The 25,882-nt window shown below is 32.5% G+C and overlaps 2 protein-coding genes across 10 annotated transcripts; one reads left to right on the plus strand and one right to left on the minus strand.

The window, feature by feature from the left end:
• Positions 1–897: 897 nt before the first annotated feature.
• Positions 898–9,722, minus strand: LOC107886511 (putative ABC transporter C family member 15). 3 transcript variants are annotated; one of them, XM_016810493.2, is made up of 13 exons: positions 9,568–9,722; positions 8,292–8,345; positions 6,779–6,870; positions 5,739–6,653; positions 4,229–5,658; positions 4,054–4,140; positions 3,364–3,966; positions 3,103–3,267; positions 2,638–2,932; positions 1,987–2,507; positions 1,847–1,910; positions 1,504–1,743; positions 898–1,374 (listed from the first exon to the last, which is right to left on the minus strand). In XM_016810493.2, the coding sequence occupies exons 4-13, from the start codon at positions 6,589–6,591 to the stop codon at positions 1,253–1,255; spliced, it is 4,380 nt and encodes a 1,459-aa protein (XP_016665982.1). In that variant the 5' UTR covers positions 6,592–6,653; positions 6,779–6,870; positions 8,292–8,345; positions 9,568–9,722; the 3' UTR covers positions 898–1,252. The 3 variants fall into 3 exon arrangements, with proteins under 3 accessions (XP_016665982.1, XP_016665983.1, XP_016665984.1); XM_016810494.2 differs by lacking the exon at positions 8,292–8,345; XM_016810495.2 differs by lacking the exons at positions 6,779–6,870; positions 8,292–8,345.
• A 7,636-nt stretch (positions 9,723–17,358) lies between these two features.
• Positions 17,359–25,800, plus strand: LOC107886510 (uncharacterized protein At5g08430). Of its 7 annotated transcripts, none has more exons than XM_016810492.2 (10): positions 17,521–18,281; positions 18,384–18,449; positions 18,689–18,725; positions 19,495–20,299; positions 21,100–21,209; positions 21,909–21,968; positions 23,096–23,146; positions 23,797–23,867; positions 24,399–24,631; positions 25,170–25,800. In XM_016810492.2, exons 4-10 carry the CDS (start codon positions 19,645–19,647, stop codon positions 25,571–25,573), a joined length of 1,584 nt encoding a protein of 527 aa, XP_016665981.1. In that variant the 5' UTR covers positions 17,521–18,281; positions 18,384–18,449; positions 18,689–18,725; positions 19,495–19,644; the 3' UTR covers positions 25,574–25,800. The 7 variants fall into 7 exon arrangements, with proteins under 7 accessions (XP_016665979.1, XP_016665981.1, XP_016665976.1 ...); XM_016810487.2 differs by having other exon boundaries at positions 18,384–18,424; XM_016810489.2 differs by having other exon boundaries at positions 18,390–18,424.
• The last annotated feature ends 82 nt before the right edge of the window (positions 25,801–25,882 follow it).

Below are 25,882 nucleotides of genomic sequence, written 5' to 3' on the forward strand. Positions count from 1 at the left end.
GCTACCAATAATTTTTTACCTCTTATTCTAGTGTGCTTCCGAAGGAGCACGCATGCAAGAAGGAAGTTTGAGCTTGATGCAAATGGCTAAAATATCTTTCGCTTATATGATTATCAATCAAATAAAAAGTTATTTTATGTATCAATTCTTAAATCTCCTACTACTGATGGAGTGACCGCGAGTTTTGGTATGTTGGGGGATATCATTATTGCTAAACCCAATGCCTATATTGCTTTTGCGGGTAAAAGAGTAATTGAGCAAATATTGAATAAAACAATACTGGAAGGTTCACAGGCGGCTGAATATTTATTCCATAAGGGTCTATTGATCCAATCGTACCACGTAATCCTTTAAAATGTCTTTTGAGTGAGTTAGTTCAGCTCCACGGTTTCTTTGAATCAAAATTCAATCAAGTACAGTCTTAAGTGAAATCTTTTATTTGTAGTGAAAAGGTAGTTAGTTAGTTTATCAGAATCAAAGTCAAAGCCCGCATAATAGGGTTTGACTTTGTGACAAAAAAAGGAATTGTTGAAAAACAAATTATGTGGATAATTATTATTACCATTATCCGATATTACTAATGAGTAAACCTCTAGCAACAAGATAAAAAGCGAATTTTTCCTTCTGTGAAATGAAATTTGAAATTTTATCTTACTCTATTGCGTATGTATATATAATTTAAATAGAGAAAAAATAGAATAGAAATATAGAGTTTTGCATCTTTCTGTATCTCCCGAAAATTCTATTTTTACTAATAATCCTTGTTCTTGGACCGGATTCTAACGAATCGAATCTTTCGACAATTTGTAATAAACTATTTCTTTATTAAATTTAAAAATTCAAATTAAAAGACAAGAACAATAGAATAATAAAAAAAGTAAGAATAAAGAAAGATAATAAAGAAAGTGGATTATCTTATCATATACACCTATTTTATTTGATTTAAAAAGATGGACAAGTCCTTTTATTTAATTCTACATTCCTTGCACTCTAGAAACTTTATTTTTTATATATATGTGTATGTAATCTAACATATGCGTGTATGTTATGGTTTACTAGAACCTAACTGAACTTTGATTGCCATAAAAGATGCAGACAAAATTGTATAACTAGAAATTTACACTATTGCTTTTTATTCATTGTTTTCCACATGATTTGATGGATCTTGACTAGAATTCTCCCCCAGAAAGTTGGTCTTCAGGATTCATAAACAGAATTCTTCATTTGAGTTCTAAAAGCTGTCCACATACCTTCAAACCAGATTCTTAGGGTGGTTGCTCTTGGATGATCTCAAAAATTCAGCCACCAACTTCGAGAACCAAGAAGATTTGTCCTCGAGTAATATCTTTGGCTTATCGTATTCGACTATCATCCCTGGAATTAAACAATTTCTTAGTCACAAACAGCTAAATTTAACTTATACATTCTTAGTAACATTAACTATGTGTCATAACTTTGTTTATTAATGCTTTGGTAATATGCAGAAGAGTCTTTCAGACTTACCATTATCAAGAACCAAAACCAAGTCATTGTCGATGACAGTTGGTATCCGATGTGCCACAGTGATGACTGTACATCTGCATGTCTCTTTCCTTATTGTCTCCTGAATTACATTGTCTGTAGCTGTATCAATGGAAGCTGTTGCCTCATCCAACACCAAAATTCTCCTTTTCTTTAGGAGGACCCTAGCCAGGCAAACAAGCTGTCTTTGTCCAACACTCCAATTCTCTCCATCTTCAGCCACTGCACAATTTTGCCAGAGGAAATTATGTCAAATGGAATATATATATACACACGCATGCACATATTATATATATATAATTTGAAATTACTAAAAATTTGAAACCTGGAGCATCAAGAAGCCGTTGGTCCAGTCGTACTATGTCTACAAGATGACACTTGTTGAGGACCTGTCATGAGTTTACGTCAGTGAAACCGGAAATCTAATGGAAATAGTTTCAGGGAGACCAAGTTTTTAAAATGTACCTCCCATATTTCTTGATCTGTATGTTCTTGCAAAGGATCCAGATTTGTCCTTATGGTGCCCTGAAACAAAGTAGGGTCTTGTGGGATTATTCCCAATCTTGACCTCAAATCCTGCAAACCAATTGTAGAAATATCTACTCCATCAATAATAATACGTCCTCCTGAGGGCTCTACCACCCTGAAGAGAGCCTGAATTAGAGTGGATTTCCCACTTCCTGTTCTGCCAACAACTCCAATTTTCTTTTCTCCAGGGAAAGTGCAAGTTATACCCTTAAGTACAACAGGGAGTGTAGGCTTGTATTGCACCTGAAGGTTTTCAAGCTCAATTGTTCCTTTGGTTGGCCAGTCAGGCTTCGGTCTACAATCCTCGATCACCAAGGGAGCTTCACTAGGTATGTTTGAGAATTGAAGAACTCTCTCAACTGATATCATTTTGTTTTCAACGTTGCATAAGTTCCATATTACCCATGCTTGCAGTACATTTAAGTTCAAGCCATATGTGGCTGCCAATCCTGCCAAGCCTGATACGACATCAACATGCTAGTCTGTTACAAACTCGACATTATAGATATCGAACCGTGTAAACTTGGGAAAGATAAACTATCGAGATGATAAAAAAGAGAAGAGGTGGGAGGAAGAGGGGGGCCTTACTAGGGTCAATAGCAGACCGCGGCAAGCTAACCAGGATGACCAACACCAGGAAGAAAACGAAGTTGAAAAGAAAATTGATTCGAACACACAACCATTCCATTGTGCTGGAGTTATGGAAGGCTACACGAGAGTAATCATCGATTAAGCTCAAGTTTTTCTCCATGAACCTGTCTTCCTGGCCAAAACAACGAATTGTTGTTGCGCCTGTGATAGATTCTGAGAAATGATGTAAAATAGGAGCCTTTCTAATTCCAACCATCCTGGCTAGCTCCCTAGCAGTCGTAATATAATAGTTCTGTAGATAATTTACCACGTTTAGAATTTGTAACAATACAAAGAAATAAAATAAACTTTATACATGTAGATGCAAGTCGCATTAGTCATTGTATTTTGCAGTTTCTTTGACATTTTTATGTCATGTGAGAGACAAGTAGAACACGAATTCATGATGGATTTGGTACTTGCCTGATACCAGAAGGAGATACTGAGGATGGCAAGGAAGAGAAGGAAGATTTGCCAGGCAACATGGGACATAAGGATGATGATACTGAACAACTGAATTAAAGCAAATGCCAGCCCCGCTAATCTGTAAGGAATATCTGTGTCTAACGTGCTTTGATCTGTAGATGACTGTAATTAACCAGAAGATGGAGAGAATTAACTTATGAACGAATTAGGCAAAATCTTAAAGCAGTTGAGCTTTGTTGCAAACAAGATGAAACTAACCCTGTTGAGGATTCGACTTGAGGGATTTGAGTCAAAGAATGAAATTGGTGCCCGGAAAACAGATTTTATCATTCCAAGGAACAGACGTTGAGCTGTCTCTACAGCAATAGTTGCCAGCAAAACGGCCCTTCCCAGTATGAAGATGGAGCTTCCACCAGACAACAAAATAAATATGCCTATTAACTGTTCTCTTGATACATTGCGATTTTCCTCAGTTGCCCAAGCAATCCAGTAATTGCTCCCCATCTGTAGTCCCTGGAAGAGAACTTGACAGAGAACGATGACTGGAACAAGTGCTCCCTTATAAGCTGCTGCAACAAAAGTCGAGTAAACACTCCATTTGACACGACCGGTTTCGGTTTCTTCTTCTTGGCTACTTTCAAAAAGCTTATCATTGCAGTTGGGCTCTCCATGTTTTTCTTCTATGACTTCAGTTTGACTTATCTGGCACAGTCCACCCGTCAAGGAATCGTTTTCTTGGGGTTGGTTCACTTGGTCTAGTGATTTTCTGTGAGCATTCATCTGCCTAACAAGTTCACCATTAGAATCCACTATCAACTCCTCATACTTTCCTGACTGAACAATGAGACCTTCTTTCATCACCTACAGGAACAAGCATAAAAGGCAGAATGAGAGCCTACAACGGTAAGTTCTCAGTATATTATATGTGTACCAACCAAAGGATTTTACCAGAACAATGTCTGCTGCATCTAAAAATTCCAATTGGTGTGTAGCATAAATAACAGTCTTCTGAGACAACAGTCCTTTGAGACATTTCTGCCAAAAAAACAGAAAAAAATCACATATGAGAATGCAACTTGCAAAACAACTAACAACTGAAAAGAGAGAGGATTTTGTTTTTTACCTTAAACAAATGTGTTCCTGTATGAGCATCAACTGCACTGAAAGGGTCATCTAGGATATAAATATCAGAATCACTGTAAACAGCCCTTGCTAACTGGACCCTCTGCTTCTGGCCTCCACTGAGGTTCATCCCTCTCTCTCCCACAACACTCATATCTTTATTATCCCACATCTCAGTATCTTGGTTCAAGGCACATGCTTCAAGAACATCTTCATAGAAAGCTTTCTTCATGTCCTTACCAAATAATATATTCTCCCTGATACTGCCTGTTTGAACCCAAGCTCTCTGAGGAACATAAGCCTTCTTCCCATAAACCTTAATGGCTGCACCCGAAATCCTTGGTATCTCACTTAGTATGCTGCAAAGTAAACTTGATTTACCTGAGCCAACCGAGCCGCAAACAGCTATCTTGTAACCTTCCAATATTTTCAGCTTGTCAGTGATTTTGACGGTTGGTTTCTTTATGTCCTTGCTATCTGTTTCCCAAGCATACTCTCCTGGCTCAATTTCAATAGCAACATTAGATGCCTTTGCACCATGTTCAGATATGAACTTCCTTTGGACTTCTTCTCCAAGGAACTCTTGAATTCGATTGTATGAGACTTTTGTCTGAACAATCATGGAAACGAGTTCTGGAAGGTTGTAAATAGGTTCTTGTAGAATCCTAAAAGTTGCTAAGGCTGAAAGTACTGTTCCTGATGTTAATGGTGTTTTTACCAAAATGCAGACACCAAAAGTGATGACAGACACTAAGGTTGGTGAAGCCCAAAACAGAAAGGCAACAGCTGAGCTTGTATATAGATACTTTTTAAGCCAGTTTCTCTCAGTTTCTCTAAGTTGAAGAAGCTTCTTCAAGAAAGTGGGTTCCCATGAGTGTAGCTTTAAGACTCTCATGCTTTTCAGAGTCTCTGAAGTTGCTTTTGTTCTTGCATCCTTAGCTTCCATGATCTTGGAGTGAAGTCTCTTTTGCCTACTGGCTAATGGGGTGTTACTCACCATCACCAAAATCGTAGCAAAGATGGCTGCAAAGGAAGGAGCCGCACCCATATTCCTATACAGTATTACCAAGGCCAGTAAGACTTGGATTGGTAGCAGCCACACTCCATGAATGTGCCAGAAAAAGTCTCCAATTCTCTCAGCGTCTATATTGATGAGGTTTGTGATTTTACCATTGCTGTAACAAACGAACTTAGTTGACAGAGATTCTTTATAAATCAAAACCGTGAGAGCTGCACGAACCCTTATTCCAATTCTATGAGCACCAAAGTACCACAGCCGTTGAGTTAGCGATTCCGCAGTCTTTGAAAAGAAGAAGATGAATGCAAGAACCAGTCCATACCGATTGCTTGAACCATCATGTTTTTCAGTTAAGAAATTCACAAAGCTGGTGATAAGGAAAGGTCCAATATAGGAGGCAATGGTGTTAAGTCCTACAAAACATAAACATAAGCATTGGAAGAAGCTGCATACAGAACCTGAAAACAGATTCAATGAATCGAGAAGAAAATACCTGCAAAAACTGCATTTACAGCCAAGGATTTCCAGATAGAACGAGCTACTGCTTTTGGCAATAAATAAGAATCTGCTTTCCGTTTTCGAAGCGATTCTTCGAGCAACGACGAGGCTTTATCAGCGGCTTCTGAATCCGGAACCTGAGGAATATGGTGCAATTCAAGTTTTTCAACTCGACCCCTTTCAAAAAGGGGGTTTAGCCATCTAAATGTGAGTTGGCTCCATATGCCAGCACTAGCAAAAGCAGTATCATCATCTTTGGAGAAAATTTCATCCTCCTTGTGAAGCAATGGACGTTGAAGGTCACTGTTTCTGTTAACAGCAAGAGGCAGACAGCAACAAAGAAGTAGCAAGAAAGGCAAAGAAGCAATATCAACAATGTTGGCTTCCGGCAAATAATAAGGCAAATCTTTGGAGTTCACGTGGTGGACAACGTAAACCACTACAGAAAACGACACAAGAATGCAGGAGAACACCCACCAAAGTACCAATACTAAAGGCCATCTTTTTCCCTCCCTGAAAGTCCTGTCTTTTGAAAGAACTGAAACTAAACTTGCTAGAAACCAAGTGACACCCGAGCATACAAGTTTTGTAGAGACAAAACTATGAATCCAATAATCATAAAACCCAAAACCCAAATAAAATATAAAGATTATAACATTAAATATGGCAACTATAGCCCCAAAAGCTCTTACTCCTCCTCCTCCTACACTGTGTTTAAAGTCTGGTATAACATCACTATGACTATGGCTACCGTTGTGATGTTTCCTACGTTTCAAAATATCTATGATAATCCATGATAGTAAAGCTAAAACAAATGATGCATTGACAAGCTCTAAAGCCACCTCCATGAAAGCTGGATCAGAATCCTATTCTCCCCCAATCAAAAACCAAACAATAAGTAAAGTTAAGCCTGCAAAAACAACAATGGCTTTTTCAGTGATCGACGACCAAAACAAAAAAAATTAAAAAAAATTAAAAAAACTCAATTCAAATAACAAGATAAAGAACACAAAACTGAAAGTATTCGTCACTCACATTCATGGGAAAAAGACAAAAACACTCGCGGTGGGTTTAGGAGAAAGGCATTTGAAATGTACGAACATAGCACGTGGCTTTTTGAAAGGTTGCTGACGAAGGAAAGGTGAAAAGTTTCAGTGTTTTTGTACACAATGGGATAATTTCGAAAGCACTTTTTATAAAAGCTATAGCCATTAAAGAAAAACACTCCAACACAGTCGCCATCTCTCCCCCATAATCCACAAACCCTAACATTGTGCTTAAACAAACGGATCGATATTCGATTTGTTTTACAACTTTGGGTGCCCTCTTAAGCTTGCTTTTATAACGTTTTATTAGCGAATATTTTCTTTTGGACCAGTCTCTTTATGACAAGAGTTTCAGCAAATATGCTGAATATTATGCTTTAATTGTGACTCCAGTCCCTTTACTTTTTAATACTTTTAAATGTCAGTCCTTTTACTCTTAATTCCAAAAATTTGTTTTATTCAAAAATTATCAATTCTTAGCACTGTTTGTTGACTTTTTCTAAATTTGAATGTTTTTATAAATTACACTTCTTTTAATAGATAAAGAAGTCCATCATTAGCCTTACAACCTAATGCTCAGTTTTTCCGACTTTAATTTTTAAATAATGTATTTTAAAAAAATTAAAAGATTAAAATTTAAAAAGCTGAAAGTATAAGGACTGATAGAAATTAAACCAAATATGTTGTTTAGTACTACGAAATTATGTCAAACTGAAGGCTTTAAATTATGTCGACATTTTATTAACATTCCTAATTTCTCTCTACTTTTGGGGGGGTGGGGACTGGGGACGTGCAAAATTACAAAATAGGGTGTTGGGTTAAAATTATTTTTGGTAGGCAGAGACAACAAAGTAAAAGTTTTTTATATATTTAATTTTAATATAATGATAATTTTACGTTTATATATTTTTTTATTTTTATTTTTATTTCTTGAATTAAATTTAACCCTTAACCTTTAAAAAAAATAAATTATTTTTTTTGTAATAATATTAGTATGATAACTTACATGATAGTCTACGTGTACTTTAAGTTAACATGACAAATCAAAATTTCTCTCGTGATTTTTAGTATTTTAAATTAAATTTTAATTTTGTAGGAGGAAAAAATTGAAAATTAAAAGAAAAAATTTAATTTTCTATTTTTATATTAAAAAAAGATAAAGATGACGCGAAATTACAGTTTCATATCATCCATTCTCATTAAATTTAATTTCTATTTTAAGAAAACTATCAAATCGATTTAATTAAATCAGTTATAATTATTTTTCATTAAAAGACTATTAAACTAACATTGATGTTTCAAAAAAAAGAATAGAATGAATGGCAAAGTCACATTTATACAAATCTATGATATTTTATTATCATTTCGACTGCGGCTTCTCGGGTCATCTAAGGGCTAGAAGAGGCAAAAATGTAGGGTTAGGGATGGAATAGAGGATGGGAAGCTCAACAGAATAGTCCCTTAGCATAGAAAACCACAGTAAGTGGCTCCACCTTACTTACCAACTCGACTATGATTCACTACAGAGGAATCTTTCCTTTAGATAGAATCCAGAGCTGGAGACAATTTTAAATAAAGATTCGATTATTATTTCTTCTTAGAAAATAACATCTTAACCATAATTTTATTTAACAATTTTCCACATTTTATGCAAACTAATTAATAAAAGACAATTGAATGAGAGCTATCATTTTTTTTCCTTCAATATCTTTTATTTAAATAACACTTAATATAATATTTGATATCTAAATTTATATTTTTCAATTTGGTACTTCAACTTTTTTTTGTCTAATTTGATACTTAAACTCGACACTTTTCCTTAATTTGATACATAAACTTTTTTTGGGCCCAATTTGGTACCTAAATAGGAGCAAAGTCAGGGTTCAGGCCCTTTTGTAATTTATAAAATTTTAATTTAGTAATTTCATTTTGGTTCCCAAAAATGATAAATATTATATTTAATCTTTAAAAATTATAAAAATATAAGCTATTAAAATGGTGAAATTAAATTTTTACTATCATAAAAAATATATAATTTAATCCTGCCCCCCAAAAAAATTTTGGCTTCACCTCGATACCTGAACTTGGCACTTTTTCCTAATTTGATACCTAAACTAAATTAAATGTTATACAAATTACTCAAAACACTAATGGTGTTAAAAAAAATTATGCTACAAAAATATCATCAATATTGGAGGAAATTCATATTAAAAAATTAGGCATTGTGTTATGTTAAATGAATAAATATTGGATAAGAAAGCAAGAGTTTTAAAAATCCAAAATAAAAGAAATTTGTTATTTTAAATTAGTAAAATAAACAAATAAATGGATAAAACTAAAAGTAATTGAACATTTAAAATACAAAAAAAATATCATCTGCCACATGTCAATTATAGATTGATTATTTTTGCTACCTCATAAAAAATAACATTGCTAGTATATTGGAGTAAATTGTAAAACATTTGACAATTTCAAGTATTACATCGGACAAAAAAATAGATAGGGTACCAAATTAGAAAAAAAAGAGTCAAGTTTAAGTACCAAATTGGACCAAAAAATTTTAGGTGCCAAATTAAGAAAAAGTGTCAAATTCAGATACCAAATGTTATATTAAGCCTTTAAATAAAAATTAAGGTAGGAAAAGCACACTGATACTAACCAATCTATCTTCCAAGAAAAAGTGTCAAGTTCAGGTACCAATCTTGTCAGCTAAATTTGTTAAATCATGATCAAATTGATAGAATATGTAAACTTTGAAGGCTAAATTTACTATTATACCTGTTGACACAAGAGATCAATAAGGGAGGAAACGATGAGGAGGAGGAGAATGATGTGGGGGTTTGGAACGATTCACCCTTGTAGGGTGGAGAGTCGTCAATGGTGGAAATGAGGGGAGAAAATATGGATAAAAGCATTTGGCTACTGTAAAGTAGAAGAGAGGAAAAACCACAAAAAGACTCCCTTTATCCTAATCCTAACAAGGGTATATATAAGGGTTTTTGGTGAGACCCACATCGTGATCAAAATGTACATGTATAACAATACCAAACAAATTTTTGTAATTGATGGAAGATATTAATGTTGTAATTAATTGTCATTAATTCCTCACATTCAAAATCAACAATGATTAAATTGATTTGATTTTTTTAAAGGGACTCATTTGCTCAATGTTAAAATTGAGAGGGATTGGAAAGGTCTTCAACTATACAGAGAGTCATTAAATTAATGATGACATGACATGTTAACTCAAAGGCTAATAACTAATTTGGTATGTAACGACCCGAAAGTTAATGGTGTTAGAAAATATGATTTCATAATCACCATTCGTAAATTTCAAATTAAAATCTATCTATTCATGTTATCATGATTAGTCTCCAATGTGTGAATTTACTTTTTATATGCGATTGCATATATTTAATTTTAAATTATCTATTTAGAATAATTCTTATGCATTTTTACTCGCAAGTTTTTGGCACAAAATATAAAATTAAAATTATTTTCGTAACTTATGTTTTATAGTTTTTAAATGATGCATCCAATTTTTTAAAAAAAATATAGAACTATTCTAATTTTATGTACATCCAGTCACATGTCAGCTTAGTATCCATATTCATTCCAAGATTTTAAAATTAAAATTAAATAATTATTAATAATATTTTTAAATGACATATATAAATGAGTAGGTGCACATCTTGAATTATACTTTGAGTCATAATTCTAAATGTGTGTGCCCATATAAATAGATATACATGAAATATTATCTTGTTAATGGAATCAAATAAGAGGATAATGTTATGTGGTTTTAAAGTATAATAAAAAAAAATTATAGCATCTTAATCCCAATGTTATTATTATTATTTTTTTTAAAAAGAATCACAGAATTGACCCATATATTTTTAGGAACCTACCAAGCAATACGATGTTAGAAAAAGAAGAAACGTGGGAGACTAAGCTTAATTGGTATTGTCAATTTAAGAAAAATGACCACCACAATTGAACACACTGCAACTAGGCAGACTTTTTTTCTACTTTTCCATTTTCAGAACTTTCCACCTAAAATAGGTAGGTAATATCATTCACAGAATCATGGTCTCTTTTAAGATAATGATTACTACTTATAAAAAGTAATTTACCCCTTTACAAATTATATCCATATCCCTCTATTTCTTATTTATATTTCATATGCTATTATTAATATTAGATTAATTTTAAATAAATATTTATGTGATTTTTACGTTTGATAAAATTAAATTTACATAATGAATGTCTCATTGAATATTATTTTATGATATCAAATTGGTACGGAACTAGGGTTTTGAAAGGAGAAAAGGTGGCTACGTAATTATTGAGTCTCACAAGCCGCTGTGGAAATCGTCTCTGGATTTGATTCCAATGGGTAAGGTAAGTAGGAACACGCCGCTTGTGTTGTACACATTCACTCCTTCTTCGAGTTTCGATGTCAGTGTCAGTCACCCAACACTGACTGTGTTCTAATGGTGATGGCTGGCGTGTAGGTGTAGTGGGCTCCGCCGCTGGCGTGCGGCCAACCATTAGCTGCCCACATGGCATGGAATTTCGGTTTTTAACTTAGTGGCAAACTATGGAGCTACACGTCGAACACGTGGTGTATATGAATGAGGAGTGTAGAATTGTGGGGAGGTTTCATGTTCACCATAACATTTTTTGGTAATAAGCTTTTTAACAATATTTGTCGTTGAAAAGAATATAAAATTGGATGCAAATGGTTAAAAATAATATTAAAATTATTTTTGTTGGTCGGCTCCAAAAAACATCAAAAATGTGATTGGAATTAAATAAGCCTGTTATTCGTTATAAAATCATGATTTGACCAAATGGAGGTAGAAGAAGACAAATGTTGCGTGTTCCAAGAAAGACTTAGGTTGGTTGGTAGAGTCCTTTAGCTGGCAAATGGAGGAGAATTTAGAATATATTTGGGCTTTAACTTCCTAATAAGAGTGGACCATGCATGGTTTCCTTAATCATCATTATATTCTGCAATCCAATCTTTTTATCCTTAATTTCCACACTATGACTTCATGGTCCCTTCTTTATAATGCAAAATAAAAACTGTGGAGGAAAATAAAGTTGAATACAAAAATCTTTGTCGGGATAAGTGCTTCTTTGGAAATTTCGGATTATATTAAATTTCATATAAATATTTAATTTGGTTCACGAATTTTGAAAATCAACATTAATGGTCAAATTCACCCTAAAAAATTTTAAATTTTTAACTTAATCAGTTATCTAGCTATTTAATTTACAAAAACATAAAAAAATTTATTGAAGACATAAATACTTTTATTATATTAATTTTTAAAATTTTTATTTTGTTATCAATTGAGTTAGTGTTTGATTAACTTGTAACATCAAATCAATCAAAAAACTTAAATATAAAACTAATAATCCTAAAATATATATATACATATGAATATCTCAAAATCTATAACTATTAATATATTAGACATTATATAAGGCTTAATGCTTATTTTAGCCACTAAACTATACCTATTTTTTCATTTTGATACTTATTTTTTATGTCCAACTTTAATACTTAAACCATGGCTCTGTTACTCAATTTAGTCCACAACGTTAAACTAACACATAGTTATTACAACTAAGGGCAAGACCAGAAAATCATGTAGGGGAGGTAACTTTTTTTTTTTTCTAAAAAATCAAATGATAAGGTAGACGACAAATAATATAAAACATCAGTACTGGGTAGACTTTTCTCTTTTTTTAATTTGACGTACAAATACAATGCGTGGAATTGGATGAATCCAACAAGGACTACCATATGGTTTTTGATATTATCACTTTCATTGAAAATACAAGTTAAAAATAACTTGGAGACAGATATGGGAGTGATTTTTGCGTATATTTTTTACTTCATAAGTTATTTTATTATTATGTTATTAATGGAATATAAAAGTATATTTAAATTAGGTTTAGATTAAAAATTAAGCCCAAACCTCACCTAAATTGGATTAGTGATTATGTTGAAATTTAATATTTTACTATTGATAAATATAATGATTTATATAGATCTAAATAACATTTGAAATTTGAGTCTAAAACTTCACATGAAAGAAAATTAAAATAAACATGTAGAAAATGATATTCCAATCAAACAGCTTTAACCAAAACAAAATTTAATATTTAAATTATACTTAATCAAAAATTGAAGTTGAAATAGAAATGCAATGAAAATACCAATATATTAGTATTTAATTTTTTTATTTAAAAATATTTTTAATCGAATTGACTCGTAACATAAATCTAACGACAAAATGGTTTGATTTGGTCTAAAGAGAATATTAGAGCTAAAAGATTCAAAAGTACCAAATTAACCAAGTCGTACTAAGCTGAAAAATAAAATAAATGAGGATAAATGACTGGTACTGTAGTTTAACCCCCACACTTGCTTGTGTCTTGTACACAGCTGAAGAGACCACCTTGATCACTAAAGTTGGCAACTCTACAAGATGTGGTAGCCAAGGGTGATACTGCCACTGCCAGGATTTGTTGTTTTTATACCTAAAGAATAAAACAGAATTATCCACTTCAATGCACAGACAATGTTATCCTCTCCCAACAGATTATTAAAATTACTAAAAATTTGAAATTATTAAAATATTTACATTAATCAAATATTATTTTTGTTTTAAGTCCTTGTAATCGCACATCTTTACTATTATATTTATAAATTATTTTATTCATTTTTTTTAATTTACCACAAACCTTAATTTTATTTTAAAAGGCTACCCACAATATTTGTAAAAAGACAATGATATTACGAAATGGGTATTATGTCCTGATCCAGTGAAAATGAGGAAATGGATGACTACACAATGTCGACACACTTTATTTTTAGAAAATGGAGTGGAGATGAAATTGTGAAGATTTGAAATTGACTATTGTGAAAATGAAACCACCACAGGATAATAAATATTAACCACTCTATTTCAAAAAAAGAAAAACAAAACGGAGTGTTCCATCTATTATTTCTTATATTACGAGGAAAGTTCGAGACTTACTTTAGATTGGATGTTTGAAAAATTTTTTAGATTTGATATCGTTATTTAAGGAGGATTTTTTAAATCCTTAAATATTCAGATTCAAGTTTTACTATTTTTTATTTTTATGTTTATTTTATAATATCTCCTATAAATGAAAAAAAAAACTAGAAGAAAGTAATTACGAAAAGAATTAAAATTTGCTGTTATATATGTATAGATATACTTCATTCATCCCGGAGCAGGGCCAGATTATAAGTTTTGGCCCATAGTTTATGGGGCCGCCTGGACCGTCACCTGAATTTTCTAAATATTATTTTGAGTTTTTGGTGATTAATAACAAATTTAAAATTTTGGGTAGGTTGTATTTTAATCACCCAATTTAAAAAAAATTTAATTTCATCACTAATATATTTTTTTAAATTTTAAAATATTAATCACTCACCATTAAACTGACTTAGGCTTTTTTTTATTGGCTTAATAATAGATTTAGCCCTCCATTGTTTATAAATTTTATCAATTTGTTCCAAAATTTAATTAATTCTAACTTGTCATTTAATTTTAATTTTTAAAAAATCAATAAATTTAACCTAACGTTTATAAAATTTTCTTCAAATAGGAATGCTTTGCCCCGCCGCTTTTGACATAACTGGGAACACAAAAAGACCATTTACCAATACCTTTTTTCCAGAGGTGAAGCTAGAAAATTTTGTTAGGCAGACCGAAATTTAATTGTAATTTTTATGATAATTAAAATACAATTTCACCATTTGAATAGCTTATATCTTTATAATTTTTAAAAGATTAAATAAAATTTTTATCATTTTAAAAAACTAAAATATAATTTTATCTATGCTAATTTAAGTTTTCAAAAATCTTCATTTTAGGAGTCCCCCTGTTTCTTCAACTCCCTTCAATGAAGGCCATTTAAACCAAGCATTATAAACCTTAGCACGTTGAGCGATCCAAATCACATATTGACTCTCATGATCAAACATGGTCAGTACTTTCTTATTAGTCTAAAAGGTGTAAGCTTCAGCCAACAATTTAAAAGCTGACCGGCTGCTAACAGGTATGTTCAAATGATCCCAAGTACCACTCTCAGCACCACCATATCAAGCATGGTTACTGAAATTTGCTGTCACTTCAGACAAACTAAACATAGTTGTATCCCAATTCTATTGTGTTTGGTTATAAGAAAACAACCCAGAACCACAACAATCAAGTCAAACCTTAACAGAAGATTTAGAAAAGTGCCCATATTCCTCCACTCTCAGATGATCAACTCTTTAAGTAGCTTGAAACTTAGGGTACACTGTAATGAACTTGGAAAGAGCATCATTGAAGCCTGGAATTGAATCTTGAGAGCAAAAAAATACAATCTGCAACAATGGAAGTAGCATTCAAGAACTCGTTTTGAGCACGAAGCCTAGCTAATGATCTTGACCGTTCATTGTTCCCATCTTGGTTCAATGATGAAGGATCAATGTCTTGAGATTTTGAAAGTGACTGCACAGTTAATAAAACGAAAAATAATCAGTAGAAACGGTAAAATCCATTAGAGATTAATTAAATTAGAAGGCATGCAAATATAGAACCAAACTTTGAATATTATTTCAATTTTAACAATTTATAAAAAAAATAAAATATAAATTGAATTAAAATTGGAAGCGGAGATAATTTATCTCTCTTCTAAGATAATATTTAGAGAGTTTATGTAGTTTTAATTAATATCAAACTAAAATTACAGACTTAATTTAGATTTAAATACTCAAAAAGATGAAAGTAGCCTTACATCTCAGTTTTAAAACAACAAACAGACCCACGAGGCATGAATAGTAGCGCCGCAGCTTGGTGAAACAGCGTCATGGCATAGGGCTTGGGGCGTTGGATGCTAGGCTAGGGCGCCAACTGTTGTATTGAGTCGGTGTCGCGACGCTAAGTTGTGAGTGCTTATCAATGACTCATCTTCAGATACATAAATGACAAACAAAGCTAAAATACGATATTTCACTCATGAAATAATAAAAAGTAAAAAGTAACAAGGGCCCCAAAGATGAAATATGAGTGCTTATCAATGACCCATCTTCATACACTTGATCAAGAGCTTCACTGAATTTGTTTTCTTGTAATTGACGAAGCATTGATGGTTTCTTCTTTGAATCTTCTCTTAAACTAGAACCACCGTTTCTTTTTCTTTTTCTTCTTCTTCCTTTTCTTATCTGCTATCAAAGCTGCACAATGGGATATTTATTCAAAGAACCAAACATTCAAAGGGGTTTATCATTTATGTTTTGGTTTTCAAGATTCAAGCTTTAACTTTTTTTTGAAAGTCCTTTACTTTACTGTCTAAGAACATTCAAAATATCAAAAAATTATAGTTAAATTAATAAATATTGTAAATATTGAGATAAATTTATTAAAATTTTTAGAATTAAAAATGTATAACAACATATTAAAACAACATGCATGAGTAAGGCCTCTAATTGATGAAACGTTAGCAAGGTTTTCTGTTTGGGTTGGGGGGAAAGAATGTGAGAAAAAAGGGTGTGATTATATGCGGAACCCTGTACTTGTCAAAACTTTAAAATTGAGTCTTTCAAACTTTTAATTTCGGGAATGTGGGCAAGAACGCGAGAAAAAGGGTTTAATTATATTTCAATCCCTATACTATACTTATCAAGAAAATATTTTTATTTATAATATGAATCAAGTATAGGAATGATTTTCTTGGTGCATCTAAATCCATATTGGATTGGATTTCAAATTGTTTTATTATATATTTTTAGGATTATTATATTGTATCAACCATCATTTTAAGCGTTTAAATAAGCTCTTATGAAATAAAATTTAATCTATAGTCAAAACAAGTTTTTAAAATCCTCTTATGTTTGGATTGCATTAAGAATAAAGAAAATTAAGTGAAACCAAAATCTTTTTCATTGTTTAAATATTTTTTTTTATTCCAGTAAGCAAGTGTCCCAATGTTTACCACTTTCACTTGAAATATTCGGTTTTATTTTTGGTTATCTCAATTTGGGAAAAAAGTTGAAAAAGGAAAGTAGTTTTTTAATTAAGATATTTAATACCATTAACATTTTACATCAAAAAATTCATTATACTTGAAAAGTTCATTAATACAGAGATAATAATATAATTACAAGATATATATAAAATATATGTCTCAACTAATACAATGCATGACAAATAAAATATCAAACAAAGGCTAAACTAAAATCTAGAAAGAATCAATAAAATTCAGGGTAAAAGAAAATCTCATGCATCGTATCCAAAAACTATAAATTGTGAGACCTTAACATTTTTTTTTTAATTTTACGATAAATTATTCTACTGGTTATTTTAGAATAATATCGTTTTTATTTTAGTGACTCTCATAAATTTTTTTATTAATTTAATCATCACCATTAATAAAATTTAACAAAATGATAACCCTCAATTTTCTCCACAATGAAATGCTGACCTGGCATTTATCATATTCATAATCCCAAATGGCGGCGCTCAGAGGATGTATACAAGGCCTTGTAAACATTTTGTGTTAAAATTTTAGGGTTTTATTTAACTACCTCTCTTTTTGGAGGAAGGTTCTCTTTTAATCCCCCAAATTATACGATTTCTCTTTTATCAGAAATTTTAATTCGGTAATTCTCTCGCTCTACTTTGTTTTCCTTCTTCATTTCGATTCTTTTCTTCCTTCTCTTTTATTTCTTCATTAGTTTTTTTTTCTGTTTGGATGCCGAGAAATCTAATAACGAAACGAATAAGGAAAAGAAATGAGAACCTCAATGTTGTGTGTTCTGTTTCGATTGATAAATTATATGGATTAGTTCAATTATCTGTTTTATTTTATATTTAAAAACATCGCAGGGAAATGTTAGAGCTTAGAAACAAATTCCTCTTTTCCCTTAGAAATTAAAAAGAGGGTTTAAGATTTTGAGAGATTTGGATTCTCGTGGAAGATCTGATTCTTAGGCATCTCTGCTGTTTGGTCGCCTATAAATTCTGAAGGAAGAAGGCTCAATTGAAGTATATGGATATCATCTTAAACGACTAAAAGAGAAGAACGTAAAATTTCAGAGTTGTTAGATATCACTTTGCACCACATATTACGTGGAATGCTCGATCAGCATTTTCTGAGAGAAAAAATTGAATGAGTGATCATTTTGTTCAAATTTATTAATGGTGGTAATTAAATTAACAATTTTTTTAGGATGACTGGTGAAGTAATTTGCCCTTAATTTGAAGTATCCAAATAAAATTTAGATATACTTTTTTTCTTCCTTTCATTTCTTCTATTACCCAAATCCAAACATAGCACTAAAAAGAACTTAATACTAGAGTTTAGAGAAACGGCATTAAATTTTTTCTTTTCGAAAAACAAAGCTCCCGTCTACGGACCCAAACCCTTCAAAGCAACAAATCCCCCGTTGAATTTCGAAGGTACCGACCCTACCTCTTTAATCTTTTACAAATTTACTTTTCTTACCGTTCTTGTTCAGTTCTCTCCTTTCTTGTGGCATTTTTTTAATTTTTTTTAATAAGAGATAGAGATAGGAGCAGGGGTTGTCCAGCGATCGGCACTGGTATGGCTTGAAGATTTGAACACTAGTATTTTTCCACTTCACCTCTACTTCAAGAAGCTCTAGCTTCGTTTTTAACTGTTATTGCTTTCTCCAATTACAGTTGTTTTCTTTCTTCTTGTTCTTTACTGAAATTTGTTTGCCTTGAGAACCAATTTTCCTATCTGGGTTTCTATTCCTGTTTTGCTGAAGTTGTGTTCTTTTTTTCTTCCGGAATTTGACACTGCATTACTCTGAACTTTGCATTCTTTTTCATTTGAAACTCAGGGTTCGAGAGAATTGCAGTGGACTTCAGGTTTTGCAGGTAAAACCCTAAACCCAAGACTCCCAAATCTTCATTTTAGTTGATTCTTAATTTTATTCTTTACTTTTTCATCATTATTGTATCATTTGCTTCTCTTCTACTCCATATCTATCATTATTAGTTACTTAGTTAATTGAAAGAGGAAACAAAGAATTAAAAGGCGGACCGGGGACTCTTGGAATGCCCACTTTCTTTCCTCATGTTTCGAAAGAAGCATAAATGACAAAATTTTGATGTTAATTTTGAAATATATTTTTTTTTAATTTCCATTTTGAACACAAAATGATGCCTATTGTTATTATTGTAATAATCAATATGTAGTTTATTTATAGATAAATGGTGGGGATATAATTTGTATTGTTCAGTTATGATGTAATTAAAAAGGTATTATGATTTATTACTGCTATAGTGCTACTACTATTTTGTTCTAAAATGACAATTGTTAGTAGAATATTTTAATTTCTTTATGACCATAAGTGATTGCGTTTTATTTGATTCTTGTGTACTGACTACTGACTACTTATTTCTGTACATGTTTGTTTCATCCGTACAGTCTTTTGTATGACCATTGAGACCCTCATCCATTCTGATGCAACTTTAGTGTCTATATGTTTTTGCATTCATTCTTTTGGTGGACTACTTGTCTTGTAATTGCCCAGCACTTGCTTTACTTGGCGACTGAATAACCGCAAAATGATAGGACATAAACATAGGCTTTACCACCTTGTTCATTTATGGTCATTGTTAACATGGTTATCTTCCTCTCCAGTTGCAGGGCATAGTATATGTTCAGGGTGGTCGATCATGTCTCTCTATTCATGGAAAATGAATGCACTGCATTGTAAAGCCTATTTGGGTTACATGTCCAACTGAAGGATTTCAAGTTGAGGAAGTTAGGGTTTCTATTTGAGTGTAAAATATGGCTGGAAATGCAGCATCAATCTTTTGGTTGGAAGAATACAGTGGGAAGCCACTTACTCCTGTCGGTTCGAAAAGAAAGGCCAAAACGAAGAAACTGGAGTTTAATGGCTGGGGATCTAAACCACTCATTGAATTTCTTGAATCTATTGGTAAAGACACCACCGAGAAGATCTCTCAGCATGATGTTAGTGACATTATAGGAAAATATATTAATGACAATAACCTTACTAACCCAGCAAAAAAGAAGAGAGTTCTTTGTGATGAAAGGCTTTATTCTATTTTTGGAAGAAAAACAATAAGCCGAATCAAAGTCTATGACTTGCTTGAGACACACTATGCAGAAAACCAAGATGCATGGGATGATGACTTCTTTTTTAGCTCAGAAGAGGAGAATCTTGGTGAAGAAAAAAAAAGTTTGAGATTGGAGAAAAAAAATTACCAGAAGAAAAGGGGTTTTGAAACACCAAAAAGCTGCTTTGCTGCAATAAAACCAGAGAATATTAAACTAGTGTACTTGAAAAAGAGCTTAGTTCTGGATCTTTCGAAAGATTTTGGAAGCTTTGAAGCTAAAGTGGTAGATAGCTTTGTGAGGATCAAATCAGATCCAAATAACTTCCTTCAGAAAAATTCTCATCAGCTTGTGCTAGTTAAAGGTAATTTGCTGTGGATTATGTGGGTAGCAATTATCAGTTATTTACTTGGAATTAACTTTGGTTGTGAAGTGCTGTTTTTTTTTAATAATATATTGTGCTGTTGTGTATGTTAATCTAACAAACAAAAATGAGAGAGGAAATAGAAAAAAACCCCTGACATTGACATTGGAAGTAGGTTAAGTGGATTTCTGATTTAATGAGCTAGATGTTTCTGTAATAAATAGCTTCATTCTATATTTTGCATTGTGCGCTTGCGCGATCACATGTGTGTGTATATTTAGCAATTGAAATTCTCAGTCCTTGAGCAGACATAGTTTCTACTTAATTTTAAATTTGTTGTCCCTGACTTGAAGTTGAAGCAGTGGAAGTTGAGAAACATGAATCTAGATATGCATAAATCTTAGTTGAGTAGCGGCTTTTTATCTTGCAAGCTTCTTGGTGCTTCTCTATCAATCACTATGGTTGGGAACAACTTGACTCCTTTTCTTCTTTCTCCTGGATGAGCGCAAGTATATCCTTAGCAGTCTGCATATTTTTATCATCTCACTCAGTTATACTACTCTTGACCAGTGATAATTGAATAATTGATGCTGATATAATACATTTTTCTTAATAGCCCAAATAACTAGACATGGTGCTCATTCAAGATTTCATGTAAACAATTGGCACACAGTTGTTAATTCCTTTGGCATTAATATATGCAGAATTTCTGTTGTTAGTTATATCTTGTGATTGTATCTTATGTTCTGTTGTCTGTTTTAAATAGTTTATTCACGGTATTAGCATTCTTTGTTGTCTAGGGATGAAGGTCTCTGGGAATAATGATGTAAATGCAGACATTCTCCTTCAGGTTTCAAATTTTGTGAAAGATGTTAGAATTTCCATGCTTTCAGATGATGATTTCTCTCAGGTAAGCAGTATATGCTACAGTTTTTACTATTTCATCCAAATAGCTCTAGAATTTGACATATTTCAATGCGGACTTGAACTTTCTAGTTTTCTATTATCTTTCCTATTTTGGGTGCAATGCATTTGGAAATTTGAATATTCTGATGAATTATTGCTAATTCTTTTTACCCAAACTGAACAGAAATGTAATTTAGAATATTGGTGATGGTTCCCTTTTGAAGAAAGCTAAATATTATTGAGATAAAGTGGAAAACATTAATGATTCCCTTACATATATTTTACTTTGCCTATGGGATACATAAACTGTAGAAAAATATAGGCTGGATTCTTTAGTGACTGCTGATGTAAGTCACATCTATGACTTGTTATTCCAGACCTTCAGATTTTTTTTTTCTTCTGGCCCAGAACAAAATAAACATTGTCTTGATGATAGTTAGATCTTAGAATAGCTCATTATTTGCTTTTAATTTTTATCTAAGGTCCTTTGAGGATAATCTGTTTTATATTTATAGCATATGTGCCTTACTGCCTTATATGTTACAAACAAGCATAGTTTAAGTTATGGTGCCTTAGCATTGATATAGCAACTGCTTATGGTGTTAAAAGATCTTAATTTGTTTTTGTAGCAGGCTGCTTTATATACTGGTATAGAGATCCGGATGTATGAGCTTGTCTTAGTGTTTTTGTTGGTTTTTTGCAGGAAGAATGTGAAGATTTGCATCAGAGAATGAAAAAGGGCTTGCTGAAGAGACCAACCATTGTAAGCTCTTGTACATTTTGCACAATCCATAATATTACATTCTAGTGGAGGAAGGGAACTGGTTGTTTATTTAACAAATTATGTTTTTTAGGGCTATGTTGGGCAGTTCAAACCATCTACATCTAGATTGTCCATTTTTAAAACTCTCATATGATAACTGGATGGAGGTTAACTGGAAACTAGATAGGATGAAGTGTTAACCAGGAACTTAATGCTATGGAATTTTTTGGGATGTAGCCTTGTCCCAGTAGATGCTAGAAGTTTGTGCCTAGTTAAGACTTCTTGAGATAAAAATCATTGATTGTTATCATCTTAAAAAAAAGGAAAGGGTGTAAGATTTTGTGATTGATTTTCTATATGGTGCCTAAAAATCAAGTTCTTTATCCTGCTTGTCTTTGGATTTTGTGAAGGGTTTAGGTTTAATTTTGTTTCTTTGATTTAGGTATAGTTGTGATTGAAAATATAGTTACATAGGAATTTTTATGTCAAACTAAACTGGTTTTAGATATGAGATTTTGGTCAAAACAATCTGTTGCATGCTACTTTTGATGAATGTTTAAAAACCAGAACTAACCTGATTGTGCTCACTGCTTGACAATTGATTGTTGTTGGTTCTTTCCTGTTAGTCCTCAGACCATCTCCATAGGACTGAAAGCCTCAGTCAGATTATCCGTTATCGATACAGAGGATATTGACTTGGGGACAGTTTCAATAATCAGATCAGACTATATTCTCGTCTGGTACCCATGAAGAGGTCCGTGGTGTGCCTAATCCGTTTATAGTTAAATAGCAAAACTTTCAATGGGCACTGGTGATGTCTTACGAAACTGAATTTGCATGTTGTCGCGGGATGGCACTGACCATTAAGCTGGCTACATTTTAATAGCTTTTTTATAAGATATTAAATTATAAAGTTCATAATGAATATTCTCAGTTTTCATGTTTGGTTACTAGTTGATGATGGTCTGTATCAATTCTTATACTTATTTTTCTCTATCCTCCAGTCCCTGTTTTACTCGTTGATTTTATCTTCTTGTGTTTTTAGTTTTTAGCCCCCATCATCTTTTCTTTTTCTTTTTGACTTTTTAACTTTTACAAATGTCAACATTATTTTATATTGTTGATAGGCGGAACTTGAAGCAAAGGCTCGGGCTTTGCATGAAGATATAACCAAGCATGTATGTATTCTCATTCTCACCATACCTAACTATCAGAGAACAACTGAATCTTATATTCTCTTGTAATTGGTGTTTGCTACTGTCAATTGGTGGCCAAGTTTCTCTTTTGCTACTGGTTACCTGTTCCTTAGGTGATGTTCGATAAATTGAAAAGTTAAATGCTAAATTTTTTATTTATAAGAAATTACTGTATTGAATTTATACCACCAAATGTTTCTGAAAGTTGAATATTGAGTTGATATTTACATTGAAAAAAAAAAAAGGAGAGAATATAAGATTGTGCAATTATAGGTTTTAACTCCAGCATTTTTCAAAACTTTTTCATGGAAAACCTTCCATCGAGTCTCTAAAATATGTTATCAAACATGTTCTTTTTGTTTTATTTTTTTGAACTTTTATGGTTTGTGTTTTATCAAATAATTAAACGAGATGACACAGAAAAATCTAAATTGTTGGAAGTCGTAAAGCTGCTACCTTAGTAGTTGTTGTATTAAGGTGATGTTATTACCACATGTTTTGTACTTTGTATATTAGGGACCTTAATTTTATATTTTGGTGGCACTCTTTATTGGGAATGCTTCTGATGACTTTGTTAGCGTGGTAATGAATTCTTAAATTTTTTCTTCTGGTTTTCTGTATTTTTTTCCCAGTGGCTTGCAGCAGAACTTACGTTGTTACCAAAGCTAATAGACCGTGCCAATGAAAAGGGATGGCGCAGAGAATATCCTTTTTGAATATCTGTTGATTACATGCATAGACTTACATGCTTTGACTAATTATGGAGCTCACCCGTTTCATTTTAGGTATTATGACGAGATAAGAAAATGCAATATTAGAGGGTTAATAATTTTGTTACTGAACTAAGTTCTTCCAACATACATTTTTGAAGGGACTAAAATACCTAAACTATAATTTCAAAAATAAAACTTAAGTTTGTTTAAATAGTTAAACTGCTGATTTACTGTTGCACCTCTCAAGATTACAGGTAACTCTGCTACATTCATGATAGAAATTCTTTAGGATACATTCGAAAGATGTAGAGTTTGCATATTGCCTTTGATTTTGTTGAAATCGTGATTTTTTATTTTAAGGCAAGGGAATCTACATGGTCCTTGCCTTTATGTGACGGGTTTCTTCAGTAAACAGTTTATTTTTGCTTTTATGACTGAAACCATGATCCGATTAACCATGTTGGTATCTTTCATGAAGCATTTCCCTTCTAATTGACTTCTTAACTTGCTTCTGCTCTTACAATGTTCGAGCACATGGAAAGGAGACAACTGCTTCAGACTCCAGAGGAACAGTCACGACTGCTGTGTGAGGTTCCAAATGTTATTGCAGAGGAAGTAGAACCTGAAACTGTACTGCAAGATGTTAAACATGAAAAGGATAGCTCACAGATATCAACTGTGAGGGAAACTTTGGAAATTCCTAGCAATCCAGCTTCAAATGGAAAATTGTCGACCTTGTTGCCCTTAAAACCAGGTCTTTAAATATTTACTGTTTCTTTCATTTTTGCAGTGGCCCAATCTTCCCCAATAATTTTAAAAGACGATAGAGGTATGCATGAGTTTTGTTTCCTTTGTTAACCATATAGAGTAGGCAGAAAAGGAATGCAACGGCAGCATTTAGTAAATTAGATGTTCTTTTGGTCAATCTTTCTTCACTTTGTCCGTTTCATCACCCAAATGAAGGGTTACAAAAATATTCTATATGATTCAACACTGCCCATATGCTAGTTCTTATAATCCATCTCAATTTGTCAACTAATAGACGTATCAGTCTGTGTATGTGTATACATATCTACTGGTCTCTTACATTGGGTGGTCGATTTTCTGTTCTGGCAAATCTACAAAGATTTGTATGGAGCTAAGATGGCAAAAGTGTCCCGAGTGCGTCTTTTTTCTTCTGGGCTTTTATGCACTTTAAAACAAGAGACAAAGCTCCATCATAGTAGAAGTGTTCAATGTTTTGCATGTTTTTCTCTATCATCCTTTGAAGTTACTCATTCCTTTTGTTGCAGTTCATTGCCATGATGTTCAGGAGCAGCTAATCCGCCCAAGAGACAACAATGTCGAGAGGACACAGGTTGTCAATGTACCAGAAGAAAATGGTGCCATAGTCAAACATGACTTTTTAAAAGTATTGGATACCACTCAAGTGATTGATTTGAGTGATGACGATAACGACGACAATGAAGAACATGAGGATTCAAACAAAACCGAGGCACAGGATGATGTGAGAAGCTTGATATGGCATTATCAAGACCCTCAGGGAGATATACAGGGTCCTTTCTCTCTCCTGTCGCTGAAAAATTGGATGGACCTCGACTACTTTCCAGACGATTTTAAGGTCTGGAAGACGGGTCAAAACCGAAATAATGCTGTTTTGTTGGCTGACATAGTTCGTCGAATGTTTCAGATTTAAGATTTGTTGCATATTATTGTAAATGGATAAGAATATCAGATTGTTCTTGTAGCTGGCTGGCATTTTGAAGATAAAAATGTGCCTTGCTAAAATAAACAACAATCCTTTCAATTTCCTGTTTATAGAATGTATGCCATTATGGGGTTTTCTCCATTGCCTTCATGGATGTCACTTATATTAGAAGTGATTTACTTGCATCATTTTTAATATAATTTATGTTTCTTTAATTCAATTGATATATTTCATCTTCATGTAAGTTGGGTTTTGAGTAAATTAAAGGGTCAACTATTTGTTTGTTACTTTTATTCC

The sequence above is a fragment of the Gossypium hirsutum genome, chromosome A03 (assembly GCF_007990345.1).
Source record: "Gossypium hirsutum isolate 1008001.06 chromosome A03, Gossypium_hirsutum_v2.1, whole genome shotgun sequence".
Taxonomy (NCBI): Eukaryota; Viridiplantae; Streptophyta; class Magnoliopsida; order Malvales; family Malvaceae; genus Gossypium; species Gossypium hirsutum.

What these genes read in the sequence shown, in the direction of transcription:
- LOC107886511 (XM_016810495.2), bottom strand. Translation starts at nt 6,591, where the DNA reads ATGGAGGTGGCTTTAGAGCTTGTCAATGCATCATTTGTTTTAGCTTTA. An exon ending in CAGGAACACATTTGTTTAAG is followed by an intron (nt 4,141 to 4,228) that starts GTAAAAAACAAA and finishes TTTTTTTGGCAG; the next exon opens with AAATGTCTCAAAGGACTGTT. An exon ending in GTATCTCCTTCTGGTATCAG is followed by an intron (nt 2,933 to 3,102) that starts GCAAGTACCAAA and finishes AATTATCTACAG; the next exon opens with AACTATTATATTACGACTGC.
- LOC107886510 (XM_016810490.2), top strand. Translation starts at nt 19,645, where the DNA reads ATGGCTGGAAATGCAGCATCAATCTTTTGGTTGGAAGAATACAGTGGG. An exon ending in CAGATGATGATTTCTCTCAG is followed by an intron (nt 21,210 to 21,908) that starts GTAAGCAGTATA and finishes GGTTTTTTGCAG; the next exon opens with GAAGAATGTGAAGATTTGCA. An exon ending in TGCTGAAGAGACCAACCATT is followed by an intron (nt 21,969 to 23,095) that starts GTAAGCTCTTGT and finishes TATTGTTGATAG; the next exon opens with GCGGAACTTGAAGCAAAGGC.